The sequence below is a fragment of the Filicampus tigris genome, chromosome 15 (assembly GCF_054856515.1).
Source record: "Filicampus tigris isolate MCC_2025a chromosome 15, RoL_Ftig_1.0, whole genome shotgun sequence".
NCBI lineage: Eukaryota > Metazoa > Chordata > Actinopteri > Syngnathiformes > Syngnathidae > Filicampus > Filicampus tigris.
Genome location: NC_141231.1, coordinates 13032142 through 13047500, shown reverse-complemented (window position 1 = coordinate 13047500; position 15359 = coordinate 13032142). Strand labels below are relative to the sequence as shown.

The window sequence follows — 15359 nt, the reverse complement described above, 5'->3', positions numbered from 1 at the left end:
AATCCTGTATTTTTCCACCTGACTTAATTGTGGATTTTAGTCATTGTTGTGTTGGTTCTGCGACGGTCATGCTGGATTTCACATCAGTGTGAGTTTTTTTTCTTCCCTTTTATCCTCCTTTTGTGCTCGAATACTCTCTTACAAAGACACATGGAGTGTCGTTCCCCTTAACTGGCCTATTTAGGCATAGTCTGTACTCTGTAGGCTTTTACGGCTTTTGCTGCCATCTACTGGATAATTTGCAAGCACCTTAAACTAAAGTACTGTTTGCTATGGACAAACCTATTGGAATGTGCTGTCAGAGCAAGTTTTGTTTTTTCCTATTTCACTCTTTTTATTTACTAATTAAATGAAAATTATGCCATGATAAATAAATGTTCTATAATAAGCAATCACACTGGAGTTGGTGATGATTTACTGTGTATAATCGCAGCTGTGACGATACACAGTAGAAAATCACGACTCATGATATTGCGTTTATACAACAGTTTTACGGACACAATTTATTAGTTAACAGTAGTAATAAGCAACAAATAATTCTGGTTGGTTTATTTAATCGGTTATTCGGCTCTGCCAACACAAACACTTCTAAGAACAATGCCGTTAGCCGCTGAGTTAGCTGTTAGCGCAGCAGGCTAACTAGCCAAAGCATCAGCTTCAACATTGACAAAAAAATGAAACACATGAAGCTTGTTTTACTGTTTCCCTTTCACATAGCAACTTGGATGGTTAGTCCATTTAACGTCAGTTCATGTCTCGCTACTATGTAATTTGCGAGTTCCACTACCAGCAATAATCACAAAAAGTAGTTTGTTGACGCATTGACTTGTACACGTTAGCTGTGTTAGCATGTTGGCCAAGTGTCAGTTAATCACATGAGCACACCTTTTCTTGTTACAGTGGCTAGCTAACATTTTTGCTTAATTAAAAAAAACAAAAAACACTACAGTGGCCCTAAATGGTCAAAAAGGCTGCCAAATTAACTTTGTTACAATCTTACATGCGTATTTTACCCTCTAGATGACTACTAGTACATTTGGCCTCCACAATCTTTGCATCAGTGCCCTCTTTTGAGACCGTTTTTTGAAGTCTTCCAACATCACACACACTCTCACCATCTACTATGCTGCATACGAAAAAGATTTACATCTAATTTGTCAACCGAGTGACAGTGAAGGACACACACCAAGGAGAGGCGAGGCCGTCAGCACGTGTCCATTAAAAGGTCGGAACCATAATGAGCGCCCGTCTCACTCTGGCACCCCCGTCGTCGTAGCAGAATCTTCTTATCATGAAGGTTTCACCAACGGGAAAGTGGACTGAAATCCAGCGGGGATGAAAGTCGCTGTGGGAAACGCTGGTGACGTCGTCCCGTCTTATCTGCGCTGTGTCACAACAACGGCGTACGTTAGCCTCGGAGCCGCGACGCCCGCCTGGCAATTGCAGAGATGAAAACATCCATAACCCATCGCCCCCACCCAAACCCCCACACCCGTCCTCAGAAGTTGCGACATGGCTTCTGAGCACCGCTCATTACGACCGGGTCATTGTGTTTGGCTCAAGCCGCCTTTGGTACTCGTTGTGACCTCTGTGCACTGAGCGTGTTATCACAATGTGTGGCATAAGGTGCGTGGCTGCAGTGTAGGGCATAGCTATCATTTCACAAGTGTGTATGGGGGGCATGTTTTCAGAAGTAAACAACATTTTCATCATCTGTCAGTGAGTTAAAGCACACTGTGAGAGTGTTAAAACGCAATGACAGTAGCCTGAAAAACGGACAAATGCCGACACTGAGCACAAGCGTTCAGTAAAAGATAATTTTACTGAATGAACTATTCCACACAAAACGGGAAGTGAAAAAGCTTTTAAACATTTTGATTGTTAATCTAAATCCAAATTATCTGATTTCGTGACGTCAGAAGGCACATCCAATAGGCGGTGGTGGCGAAGTGAGTTTTTTGTTTTAAGCTGCAATGAAAAAAAGCAAAGAAGCTTGAAGAAAGCCAAAGTACACCTCACAGTCTCTGAATAGCTGTAGCTCACAGATGAGTCTGAACTCCTCAAGATCCTGCTGTGTCTGGGCTGTATCGTCTCCTCCACAGTAAAAGTAACGCCAGGGCTTTTTGTTGTTCGGGCGACAAATCCATATTGCCGGATTGCAGCCTAACATGGCACCGGGCCACTTCTTGTTTGGTTGCTTAGCAACCAGTGACCATCGTCCACCCTGCGCCCTACCCTGCAGTGAAAGCCGCCAAAACAAGCGCGGTGTGAAAACCCCATTATGCGCCACAAAGCTTTAATATCATCGCCTTTATCGTTAATTAAACAATGGCAGCCTGCGAAATGAAGGCAAGAACAGCATATTTTGTGGTCATTTTTCCATGCTTATTAATATCCGGCTCAATTCTTCCCAGGATATTAGTTTGCTTTTAATGGCTTAACGTATTGATGTAACTGTTATTAGGGCCCAAGTACCAAGCACTGGAGTTGCTGCGTTTTATTATTATTTTGCATTTTTGAAAAGCAGAAAATGTAGCTCCTGCCACCATTTTCCATAGTCAACATAAAATTGGGGGGATATGTCTTTCATAGCAGGATGCACAAAAATGTCTCACGGATTCTAAATTGAACAGGTTGTCGGCCATTTGGATTAAATACAGTTGAGTTGGTTAAGTTAAAATAGCCAATTCTGGCGAATTCGGCGCCTTGTACAATGACAAACCCCTACTAGGAATTTGCCCAAATGAGCCAAAATGGGAAGCAGGTATCAAAAACAGATGGATGACGCTAAATTGTGACATCCATCACCATCTAATGTAAGTGGAGCATGGAGTCATGTTCCTGGCTGCTTTGCAGTTTTTTTTTATGTCTGTATCTTCCCTCTCTCTGTTCCCTTCTGCAGTGGCGCCCAGCACGGACGACGTGGCCCTCTACGTAGGCATCGTCATCGCCGTGATCATGTGCCTGGTCATCTCCATGGTCGTGGCGCTCTTCATCTACCGGAAGCACCACCGCGACTTCGACTCGGACATCTTGGACTCGTCTGCCCTCAACGGAGGCTTTCAGCCCGTCAGCATCAAGACGGCACGTAAAGGTGCGGCCCGCCGTGACTCGCATGTCTGCTTGCCACCCATTCGTCATACCGTACACCAATACACCGAATCATCTGTCCAAGAACCGAACAAATTATATAAAGTGTCCAACTTTCCAAGCCAAATTCTTTCTCATGGAAAGTTTCAAGACGTTTAGATGAGGTAACTGTTTTCTTTTGAAGTCCTTCAGTCATTTCCGTTCGTGTTCACTAAGCTAACCTTTGAATGTAAAATGTAACTGTTAAAATGTACCATCAACTACACTGGAAAGTGTCTTCTTGAAGAGTCATCTGTTCATTTGCACACATCTTAAAGCAAACAAGAACGAGTGGCGGAGCTGCATGTCTTCAGCCCAGACGAGAAACATTCATCCTTGTACCTGGCGGCTAAACTGAGCCTTAGCGCTGCCATCTGGCACTCATGAATCCCAGCTGTGCCTTTAGCTCCTCAGACTGAGTAATGTTGTGTTGTGGCAGACTTGACTTCCCTAATGAGTAAAAAGCGAACGAGCGAAAGCAGGCGGGCGGCAGTCCCGATGATTGAGGCCACCGCTTCATTTCCTCGAGGTCGTTTTGATTTTTGCCACCCAAACAAACGTCGTCTTATGGTCTCTTTTTCGCTCCTCATCTCAGCCGATCTCCTCACAGCACCCCCTGACCTGACCTCGGCAGCCGCCATGTACCGAGGCCCCGTCTACGCCCTGCATGACGTGGCCGACAAAATCCCCATGACCAACTCCCCCCTGCTGGACCCTCTGCCTAACCTCAAGATCAAAGTGTACAATTCCTCCGGCCTGGTGACGCCGCAGGACGACCTGGGAGGCGAGTTCTCCTCCAAGCTGTCGCCCAAGCTGCCGCACTGCCTGCTGGACAACGGCGATGGCACGATCGGTCGTCGCGCGCAGACGCAAACGCTGCTGCGATCCAGGGACCCCTCCTGCACAGCGGTGGGCTCCTTCAGCTCGCAAGGGGGACACCTCATTGTCCCCAACTCAGGTACAGCGCACAGTGATAAGGAGCTTTATACTTGAGCTTTAATTCAGTACGTTGATTAGACAGACGTTCATTCAATATTTGCCCCACCCACAGTTGAATCCAAACATGAGTCAACAAACTTGCTGGCACATCCATCCATAAACCTTCCCGCTCTTCCCAACAACAAACGTTTTAGCCATCAACCAAATTAAAAACTAATAAGGTACCTGTACGTCTAACCACTCAGTTACCCGTTCATCCAGTATTCGCCCCCAAACACGGTTGGATCCAACCGTCTACCAAACAACCTGCTGGTCCTTAGGCTTTTTCAATCTCTCTGACATCCAAGTATTTTAAGTACATCCAAAATCCTCCTACCCAATCACCCATCCGTGCAACCACCAACCAACCATTTGACCATCCACCCATACGGTCATCCGATATTCGCACCTCCCGTGGTTGGATTCAACCGTTTGCCTACCAAACGATACAAGCCATCACATTCTACGCTACATCCACAACAGCCTGGACAGCCAGCAGTCTACCAGTTCATCCAATCAACCATCTGCCCGCTCACCAACCAACAATGGTAACCTTTCAAAAAGCCGCTGTGGCATACGTAAGTGATCAGCATGACTCTCTGCGACTGCAGCCGTGACGTTGAGTGATAGCAAAGGTGCGCCGTGTGGAAGTGAACGATCAGAGGGGCTCGCTGGTAGGCAGCTTTTCCGTGCGCTCGCCTATCCTCTCTTCAAACGCGGGTCGTCTCTTTTTTTACGGCGACGCTGACAGGCGCAGACAAACGAGCTGCGACATTAAAGGATACAGCGTCTCCTCCGGTTTCTCAAAGTTCTCGGCTCTTCATTTTGATTCCTGCTAAATTGTTTTCAGCTGTGTTTTGGAAAAGCCGCCTCGTCCTGTTACACAAACACAAGGATAAGAAGACTTGGGGGTATTTGATCTGTTCACGTGCCAAAGTCGGTGATCCTCAAACTGAGGTCCCTGTTCCCCCTGGGGGTCCGCGGAATAATTTGTTTTCTACAGCATTTTGTATCATTTTAAAAAACTGCATACCTACTATGGGGACCGGCACACTAAAACACACAAAACCAGTTTCTCCTCCCTACCTTAGCTTGGGGCAAAAAAAACTTCTGTTATGAATAGGAATAAAGTCATATTCTTTTTCTAAAATAAAAGGCATGTTTTTTTTAGAAAATAGGTGGCGCGTTCCAAGGTGACCGGGTTCCCCAGTTTGAGAACTACTGATCTGAACACATGAGCAGATCAAATACAGTGTGCTTTTGCTGCGTTTAGAATTGAGTATTCTACCGATTATCCCATCGGTTAATTTAATAATCGGATTAAAAAAATACTTTGCATTATTAAACACATTGAAGGGCGCAGGTGCGTCTGGATCTGGTGAGTGATTTGGGCGTCAGCATGAGAGTGTAGACTCGGCTGGCTGTACATGTTGGTTAATATTGTAATATTACGACTTTATTTTTGTAACATTACTTTTTAACATAACCAAATCCATTTTGGTGCTGGTAAAGATTCCTTGATCAAATACGACTTCATTCTGATGACGTAACATTTTTTTTTTCTCTAAAAAAAGAAAAATCTGAAATGTTCACATAACATTGACTTTTTTTTTTTTTTTTTTTTCAAAAATTAGGCAAGGCAGTTTTATCTATCAGAAAGCTGAGTATCAGCACCCCAAGATTTCAGACTTGGTCGTTGGTTTCTATTGACAGTGACTCCAGGTGTTTTCGAACAGAAATCATCTCTTCTTTATTACAGAAAACAATAAACTCTGTTTTGTTTTGGTTGGGTTGAAGCTTGGTTCACGTTACTTGAAGCCAACATTGGTGCCATGTTGTGAAGCATTTGACCCGAAGGTAACATATAGACTGAAGAAAAAAAACAAAACAAATTAGCAACTTTTTAATTCCTGTGATATTTAGGGATACATGTATAATTAGCATTGGGATTATGGGGGGAGTCTTTGAAAACAAAAATCTTCCCTATAAAGAGTCCCGGGACCTAAAAAGTTTGAGAACTCCTTAATGAAATATCTTTAAGGGAGTTGTTGGAGTGAACTGTGAGTAAGAAAATGCGTCTTTTAAAAGTTTGCTACAATGAGGTCCCCATGGCTGAGTTTTGATTACTTTGGACGAGAAGCCGACTTGTCACCTTTTTTTTTCTTTTCTTTTCTTTTTTTGGGAAAAGTTCACTTCAAGGACATGGAGAAATCGATGATCTATCCGACAGAAGCGGTGTGTGTTTGTGTGCCCACAAGGGAATCCTTTCAAAGACCTTTTTGACAAGACATCATATGAAATCAATGTGAGATGGAAAAATGTAAATCACGCCGTGAGCTGCAATATGAGAATCCCATGACGAGGGGAGAGATCATTGATTTTCTAATGAAATGTCACATCCCTTCCGCATGCCTATATGGTGAAGTACATCTTTTTTTAACATCTAAGCGGGAGCTTTCTTTTCCATTTACTTCACATTATTGTTGATTTGCGTCTTAAAGGTGCGATGCCATTTTCTTCATATTTCCTAATATTTTTGAGGAATTAATACCAGAAATAGTCTCTTGCCTGGTCAAACAGTCATCACTAAACTTTTATTACAAAATACCCTCCCCTGTTTGCTATTCACAAAGTCACCTATTTGCTTTTATTTTTTTTTCCTGTGGAACCAATTCTGACCCATCCCGCTGACGGTTTTTGTGGGGGTTTTTTTTCGTAATGCTCGAAGATACCAAAAGATGTCGCTAAAGCCCTTTCTAATGGGAAAGTAGTAATTGGTGTCAAGGAAATACTGTATGTTGTGGTGATAGATCTCCACTGAGCGACTCATATAATTGTATGATGGGGAGGAGCTATGTTTAGCCTGGGTTGTTAGTGGAAGTTACAAAGAGTTTGAGGGTATTGTTGTAAGATGTTTTGGGATCATAGTTTGTGATATATTGATGGGGTCAACATTCTTACTTTGGCAGTAAGTGACACAAAGGTATACACTAGCATTAGCATAAGGACATATTAGCATGCTAACATTTAGGCACTATTTGGATGGATGGAAAATTATTTGTAGGGTACTAGCCACTGGAAGGAAACTACATATCAGTAAAACTAGTATTCCTGTTCACATCACTTGTTGTATTTGTGTTTGTTTGGTGACACACAGTGTAGTGTAAGTCATTCTGCTCCTACTAGTTAAAATACTTTTATTGTCTTTACGGGCACTTGTTCGCCCAACTGGGAATAATAACCATGATCTGAACCTGGTCTTCATTGTAACAGAAGCTGGACTTGCCATTGGTCCAGCACTAAATGGAACTGACTCACTTGCATGAGACGGGGCCTCTGGAAATCTCACTACTCATTTCAGCAAAACCAGAAATAGCCAACAATTCTTGATCTTTGGCATATTTTGACACAGGCAGACATTTTATTAACACACTTGGCTGGGAACTGCTTGTAACTGCATAGCTAATGCGTAAACAGTATTTTGTTTTGTATGTTTGTGCATTCCAGGTGTGAGTTTGCTTATCCCGGCAGGAGCCATCCCACAGGGTCGAGTGTATGAAATGTATGTGACCGTCCAGAGGAAGGAAACCTTGAGGTAGGAAACCCGGGAGCAGGAAGTCAGACACAACGCAATTTTTGTAAGCAAACCATGGATGTTTAACATGTGCCTCGAATCCTTCTCGGCCCCCCGCCGCCTGACCTACAGGCCCTCAGTGGAAGACGGGCAAGCGGTTTTGAGCCCCGTGGTCAGCTGCGGCCCGCCAGGCGCCCTATTGACGCGGCCCCTGGTGCTCACCATGCACCATTGCGCCGTGTCAGACGGCCAACAGGACTGGTTGATCCAGCTCAAGAGCCAGTCGCCGCAGAACATGTGGGAGGTAAGACGGAGCATGAATGAATGTATACTGGATGGATGGATGGATGGATGGATGGACGGACGGACGGACGGACGGACGGACGGATGGATGGACAGATGGACAGAAATAGTTAGCTAGCTAGTTAGCAAGATAGATAGATAGATAGAAATAGTTAGCAAGATAGATAGATAGAAATAGTTAGCTAGCAAGATAGATAGATAGAAATAGTTAGCTAGCAAGATAGATAGATAGATAGATAGACATAGATACATAGATAGAAATAGTTAGCTAGCTAATTAGCAAGATAGATGGATAGAAATAGTTTGCTAGCTAGTTAGCAAGATAGATGGATAGAAATAGTTTGCTAGCTAGTTAGCAAGATAGATAGATAGATAATCATATTTTGTGACACTACACTGTCCATTTCACTGGACAGCAAATTTTAATCTGAGATGGCTTTGTCTCCTTAAATGTAATTTTGACACAGATTCCATCTTTTTTTCCTTTCACTTTATCTTTCTTTTTCTTATTTCTCCTCTTTTGTTAAATATTCTTCCAAAAAAAAGTGTTTATACTGTAGAGTCCACCCCTCATCTTCAGCTAAGTAGCCGCTGTTTTCTGAAATACAGCATAGCTCGGTTTATACTGTAATGGTAACTTTGACCCTTTACAGGCCAATTAAAAGATGAAATACCTTTCAATCAGCCATCCCCGTGCATGAATAGCATCCTTGTACGCTATAAATGACAAAAACATACGTACATATGAGCCATTTTGTGTGTATTTTATTTTGCCATCTGCCTGCAGGCCGTGTCATTAACATTGTTGCTGAGGTGTTTTGTCAAGGGCAGCAGTGCTCAGTTTTTGAATACATCCTCTGTGTTCCTTTCTTACGCAGACTAGTGCAAGCGTGTTTGCAGAGGGCACGGCCTTTAACACCTTTAAGAGATTGTCTAAATGAATTAGACCCCTGCGAGCTATTGACTGAAAGTGTTTATAATTGCCTTTGCTAATAGTTTACCGCAAACTGTGATCCCAAAACACGCGAGTATCATTTCAAGCTCATCTTACAACATTACATTATTATAAAAACAAATGGCTTACCGATTATTTGAGTTTGGGAAAAAAAATTGCACCAGAAGTATGCATGTACATGCGTATTAGGCTAATACTCTCCGCTAACAACACAGGCTAGACTTACACAAGTGCTTGTACAGTGGCAGTGAAGACAACTCATTTCACAACGAGCAGCAGTTTGGTAGATAGTGAGTAATTCTTCAAAAAAGCAAGGTGAAGCTGTTTATTGCCATTCCCAGGCACAATTTATTGTCAAAATAACATACAACTAAGAGAATAGTGTATAAAACAACCACATAGCTTTGCTTTATGAAAGTTTCTAAATGCAAACAAATAACGAAGAATGCTATTTGATGATGTTATAATCCTTTTTTTTGTTTGTTTTTCTGAGGTGAGGCTGGAGTGGATTGCAGTCATGGGAATTCCATTCCTTTCAATGGGGGGGTGATAAACGGCGGTCACTGTAGACTTATTAAGGGAACAAAACTTGTTTAGCACCACACACACACACGACCATATATTGAACGTGCGGCCTTTACGATTGACTGTATTGCTTCTGTCAGCTCGCCATTGAACTACGTCTCGTACGATGCTCTAGTCTTGGCACATTTGCCAATACAGCCGCCGCTGTGTGAGTTTATGGGGGTTGCCAGCGCGCTTCTGACATAGATGAAGTACTTGGAGGTAGCCAGTATTCTTAAGGAAGTCATAACCATTGATCAAATCTCAGACCTGTCGGAAATGCAGATGCTACAGTCCAATGCGGCGCCATCGTCCTTATTTTATGAGCTCTTTTTCTTCCCATTGAGGGTTGAGGCGCCTTGAAAAATTGCTAAAAGTAATAGATTGTCTGTCAAAAAGTGTGTTCTTCAAACTGACTCCACAGAAGATGCAGTTTGTAAATCTACATGATGTACTGGGATTTAATATAAAGTACATTTGCCTCTCAACAAAGGTTACATTAGTTTTGGATTAGTTTTTATTTCGTTTTGACTTTTGGTATTTACCAGTGAATTCAGTTATTAGTGTTCAGAGTGGATTTGTCTTTTTATTAGTTTTATTTTTTTTCCAAGGTGCTTTGCTTTAGTTTTGTTTGTTTTCGTTTTTTTTTTATTCTATATGGGGTACTTGTCATAAGATAAAAGTATTATATAAGAAAGTAAATTAAACTTGTTTCTTCCTTATGACCGTGCAGTAATATGTGAATAAATATATTTAAAAATAAAAATTATTATTTTCTTTACTTGTTTTTTTTTTGGGGTTTTGTTTTTGTATTTGCTGCTGGTAAATAGATCCCATGAAATAAATAGCATCATCCTAAATTATTTACTAAATTGTTAAAAAAACAACTATATATATATATATATATATATATATATATATTTATTCATTCACTGCCACTGAGTTTCTACTATAACACCATCAGAATTTATTAAGTACGTCATTTATATGCCTCTTGAACATACCTGCACACACGCACACACACCCGGACACACACAAACCTGTGGTGATAATTTAGTCATACAACAAACGAATATTTAAACTTCAGCGCTTTTTTTTTTTTTTTTTTTACTGTTCCACAAGCTCAAATCAACGATCCTGGTCGGCGATCCAGTACAGTTAAAGAGCCGAATGATTGCCGCTGATGCGTCGCTTAAACGGCCCAGCTCACAATCGAATCCTTAAATTTCTCCTCTGTCTCCGGTAATAGTCTGATTTAATGCCGCGCTGCTGCTTGCATGGATTATACAGAGACAGAGGAAAGATTTAAAAAAAAAAAACAAAAAAAACAATGGGAAACGGGCACTTCCTCTATTAAGAGACAATCTGAGTGAGGTTTAAATATGCTCTGCTTTCACAGACATCATCAACATGTCAATTCTGAGCACTGTGCTTCTAAATCGCTGAGGGAAAAAGCAACTGGGCCAAGAGTTGACTTTTTAGATTAAACCTTGCAGGGGAGGAAAGAAATAATACCGAGCTATATGCTGCTTTTCGCCCCATCAATGGACTAACACTTGTCATCTCCTTGGCAGGATGTGGTGGTGGTGGGTGAGGAGAACTTCACCACGCCGTGCTACATCCAGATGGACGACGAGGCGTGCCACATCTTGACCGAGACTCTGGGCACGTACTGCCTGGTGGGCCAGTCGCTCAGTGCGGCCACCACCAAGCGCCTCAAGCTGGCCATCTTCGGGCCGCTCACGTGCCCCGCCGTCGAGTACCACATTCGGGTCTACTGCCTGGACGACACGCAGGACGCGCTTAAGGTGCGTGCGTGTTTGTGTTTGTTTGGAAAATATTCACACTCTGCTGCCTTTTTTTCCTATTTGAAAGGCAAATGAGACATTTAAAGATGAGCAAGGAAAAGAAACACGTCTCACATACGACACACTTAGAATGCTGTGTTTGTTTACAAAAGGTTCTTTTAGACATGACTGCTGCCTTTAATACTGTAATATTTTTAAGCAGACTTCAAGGCATGGTTGGTATACTTGGCACTGGTTTTAAATGGTTTCAGTTGTATCTGAGCAGCAGTGATTTTTTTATAAATGTCAATAACCATTGATGTAAATTTAACCTCTGTGTCCCTCAAGGCTCAATATTAGGCCCAGTTCTTTTTAATCTCTATGCTGCTATCGGGTGATGTCATTAGAGACTTGGTATAAAGTTGCTAATTTATTCAAATGACACTGTATATCGTCCTATTTCCTGATGTCCAGTTAATGTCCTATTAAATTGTAATTTAAAAAAAAAAAAAATCTTAGAATTCTGAAAATTTTGAAATGCGAATGTAGGGGCATTTATGACTATGTAATGATAATATGTCAAAATTTTAGCTACTGTAGCTACTGTAAGGGCATCGGCAATGCTAGTAAATATTTTTGACAGTACATTCAGTGTGTTTGTGTGCATATGTGTGTGTTTTGGCCTCATTCTAGGAAGTCCTCCAAATGGAAAAGCAAATGGGCGGCAAGTTGTTGGACGAACCAAAGACACTCAACTTCAGCGACAGCACACACAACCTGAGACTTTCCATCCACGACGTTCCTCACACACTGTGGAAAAGCAAGCTGATGGCCAAGTATCAGGTGCAAAAAAAAAAAAAATGTTTTGATTTATTTTATTAGTCATTTTGAGCAAAAGGCTTTATTAGGGTTTTTAATTGTTCATTTTTATTTTTCCCTTGAATTAGTCAACTTTTTGTGGGTCTCAACATGGCTCAATGGCTGATGAACATGACTAATTTGCCAAGCTTATTTGCCTGGAACATCTAATGTAGGCGGAGCTTGTCATCAAAAATTTGATCATCATTTCCAGGATTCAAGTTTTTTTTTTGTTTGTTTGTATATTTTGCAGGAGCTCTGTTTTCAGCAAGTGTGGGACGGCTCCCAGAGGAATCTCCACTGCTGCTTCACTCTGGAGCGCTTCTCCACCTCCACCGTGGACCTCACCTGCAAGATTTGTGTGCGCCAAGTGGAGGGCGAAGGTCAGATCTTTCAGCTGGACACCACGCTGTCAGAGGTAGGCAACACGCTTCAGTGCTAAAAATGCGTAAGTAATATAGAAAAAATAATACTTATCGCTGGCGTCGGCTGGATGTCCAAAACAAGCACTTTTTAGGAGACCCCAAAAATGTCATGTTTGGTCAACCATTAACATTGCGTTGTCAAAGAGTAATACAAAATTGGTCAAAATTCTAGAAAGACAACACCAGCATGAGCGGAATGATCAATAGGATAGATTTGTGGGGAAAAAAATATGCCATTTACCTAATTGTGACATATATATATATATATATATATATATATATATATATATATATATATATATATATATATGCACAATATAGAGAGTCAAACTGTGGGAGGCCAAGAACCATCACTATACTTGCCTCACAAAGTCCCTCTTGGCACAAAAATAGAGTGTGAAGAATGGAGGAGCAAGTGTGTGCTTTTGTGCTTCTTTAATGACATGAATTATATTATATTCCATAGAGAGCGCAGGGCTGCATTCCTCTCCTTCTCTTCTGGAGACTGACGAGAAGCACTTAATCTTCCCCCGGCGCTATATAAGTCCAAATGACTCTGCCTCAATCACTAAACGGAAGGCAATGAAACGTCTCATTTTTCACCTTTTTATAGACGTCTGTGTGAAACATAACCATTTGATTTTCGGCTGGATTTACACCCCAAATGACACAATTCAGATTGCGTTGATGCACCGTTTGCGTTCAAACAGTCTTTGCTTAAAGCGTTGTAAAACCGCCGCAATGCTGTTTGTTTTTTAGCCCATTTATTGCATTTCATAATATATGTTAGCATGAAACTGGCGGACTTTAAAGCGAAGTTAAATAGTGTTTTGGTGTCATTCTTTCTGTTGTGGTGTGACAGTAAAGCCTCAACAATTCAAAGCCGCTTTATTGACACGAACATTCGACGTTGTGCCTCGCAGGATTCGCAGAGCATCGACACATCCCTGCTGGACCCGGCCAGTAACATCACCACCCTGGTGGGACCCAACGCCTTCCGCATCCCCGTCTCCATCCGCCAGAAGCTGTGTGGCAGCCTGGACGCGCCGCAGACCCGTGGCAACGACTGGAGGATGCTGGCTCACAAGCTCAACCTTGACAGGTGTGTGTACAACATGCGTGTGCGTTGGGAGGTCGGGTGTTCGGTAGTGCTGAAACGGACTGAGACGCCACTTAACTGAAATTCCTTGCGTTCCAAGGCTTAATGGCATTATCACGTATGGATAGGGTTCATAAGATTATGTGAAATATAATAATCACGGTTATCTTGATTGATATTGAAATCACGATTAATAACCACAATTAATTGATTTCCGAAACCTCGCATTTGTATAGAAGTCACAGGTATACCTTTTAGGAGTATAACTTATAAAACTCAACTTTAATTAGAACGTGGAAGAACAACCAGAAAATCAATTCGTAACCAAGTATAATAATAATATATTATAATAATAGGAATAAAAACAATTCAGAAAAATGAATAGCAGCTGTTTTTGCTGTGTGCGCCTTGGGCTCTTTGGGGCAGTATGGCGCTGTGCATGCATAGGTACTGGTACGATAAAAAGTGTAGAAGAAGAAAGTTGAGGTTGATCTTTATTAATAACACATTTTTCATAGATTGGAAAGAATATATACCTTTGGGTATTGTTTCTTACTTGCCTGTATGCGTTAATACAGCGTTTGCGTGTGACCATTTGTTGTTTGAAGGAATACCACTTCCGTAACTCGATGCTAATTTCAAGTGAGCACGCCAATGGGATATTACATTGACTTTAGCATTAGCACTGGCAATGTTTCTAAAAGGAAAAGGCCTTGTATTTAAATATACAATGAGTATAATTCTTTTTGTTGTGTGTTTAGTTTTACAGTAAACTTCACTCGGGTGTCATTAAACAGTTTTCTTCGATTATGTTTTTTTGATGGTAAGAAGACAAAATCAAAATCACGATTACGCCCTACGTATTGGTACTCGGTATCGGCAAGTCCTCATACCGGCAAGTCCTCATACTTAAGTAGCTGATAGTGTTCACATACTCTGTCTCAAAAAGTAACATCGGGGCGTACTTATTTACTACTCGAGGAGTAGAGCATGAGGGAATTATTGTGAACACGTTTTCTCACTGCTGCCACTCTTGCCCATATGTGTTGGCACAAAGAAAATTTTTAAATGTGACTTTAGGAGCGTGCCGTATTTCAGTAATCATCACTTGGAGTATTTTATGACTCAAGACAGACACACAGATAGAAAGCTTTTCTTTCAATCAAAAAGCACCTTTGATTAGTGTGTGTGTGTGTGTGTGTGTGTGTGTGTGTGCGCGCGCATTCATGGGTTCCCAGCGCAGCGGGGGGCGGGGCTTATCACAAGCAGCAGCTGCACAGCGATGAAACGTCCTGATTGGGCAGACGACGGCAAAAAGCCATCTCTCTTCTTCAAAAATGGAACAGAACACATCAAGCAATATTTTGATGGACAAAGACACAAAGGCCATCGCTATCTTAATGCCAATGCTAACAAATAATAGCAAACTACATTGACTAGTGCTAAATAGCGTCTGTGTTCCATTTAAGCAATTGACATTTGACACACAAGCAATGCAGTAACACAGATAAAAAAATAAATAATACAGTACACAGTCATGCATTCTTTATCCTCTGCAAAGAACAACTCATGTTAGTGCCGTAAAGCTGAGCTGAGAGGAGTTGAGATGTCTCAATGAACAGAGAAAGAGAGTTCAATTCCCCAAAATTTGAGACAGCTAAAGTCACAATTTTCATTTAACCCTACT

General features: G+C 41.7%; 1 protein-coding gene across 7 annotated transcripts in view; it reads left to right on the top strand.

Moving 5' to 3' along the window:
• unc5cb (unc-5 netrin receptor Cb) overlaps positions 1 to 15359 on the top strand; it is a 193260-nt gene that overhangs the window by 171627 nt on the left and 6274 nt on the right. For 6 of the 7 annotated variants that reach the window (XM_086053437.1, XM_086053439.1, XM_086053436.1 and 3 more), the window contains 8 exons: positions 2903 to 3094; positions 3725 to 4087; positions 7615 to 7702; positions 7814 to 7985; positions 11078 to 11311; positions 11984 to 12133; positions 12402 to 12566; positions 13497 to 13675. In XM_086053437.1, the coding sequence (XP_085909563.1) occupies positions 2903 to 3094; positions 3725 to 4087; positions 7615 to 7702; positions 7814 to 7985; positions 11078 to 11311; positions 11984 to 12133; positions 12402 to 12566; positions 13497 to 13675 (1543 nt within the window). The remainder of the gene's footprint in view (positions 1 to 2902; positions 3095 to 3724; positions 4088 to 7614; positions 7703 to 7813; positions 7986 to 11077; positions 11312 to 11983; positions 12134 to 12401; positions 12567 to 13496; positions 13676 to 15359) is intronic. The other variant, XM_086053435.1, reaches the window with a different exon arrangement.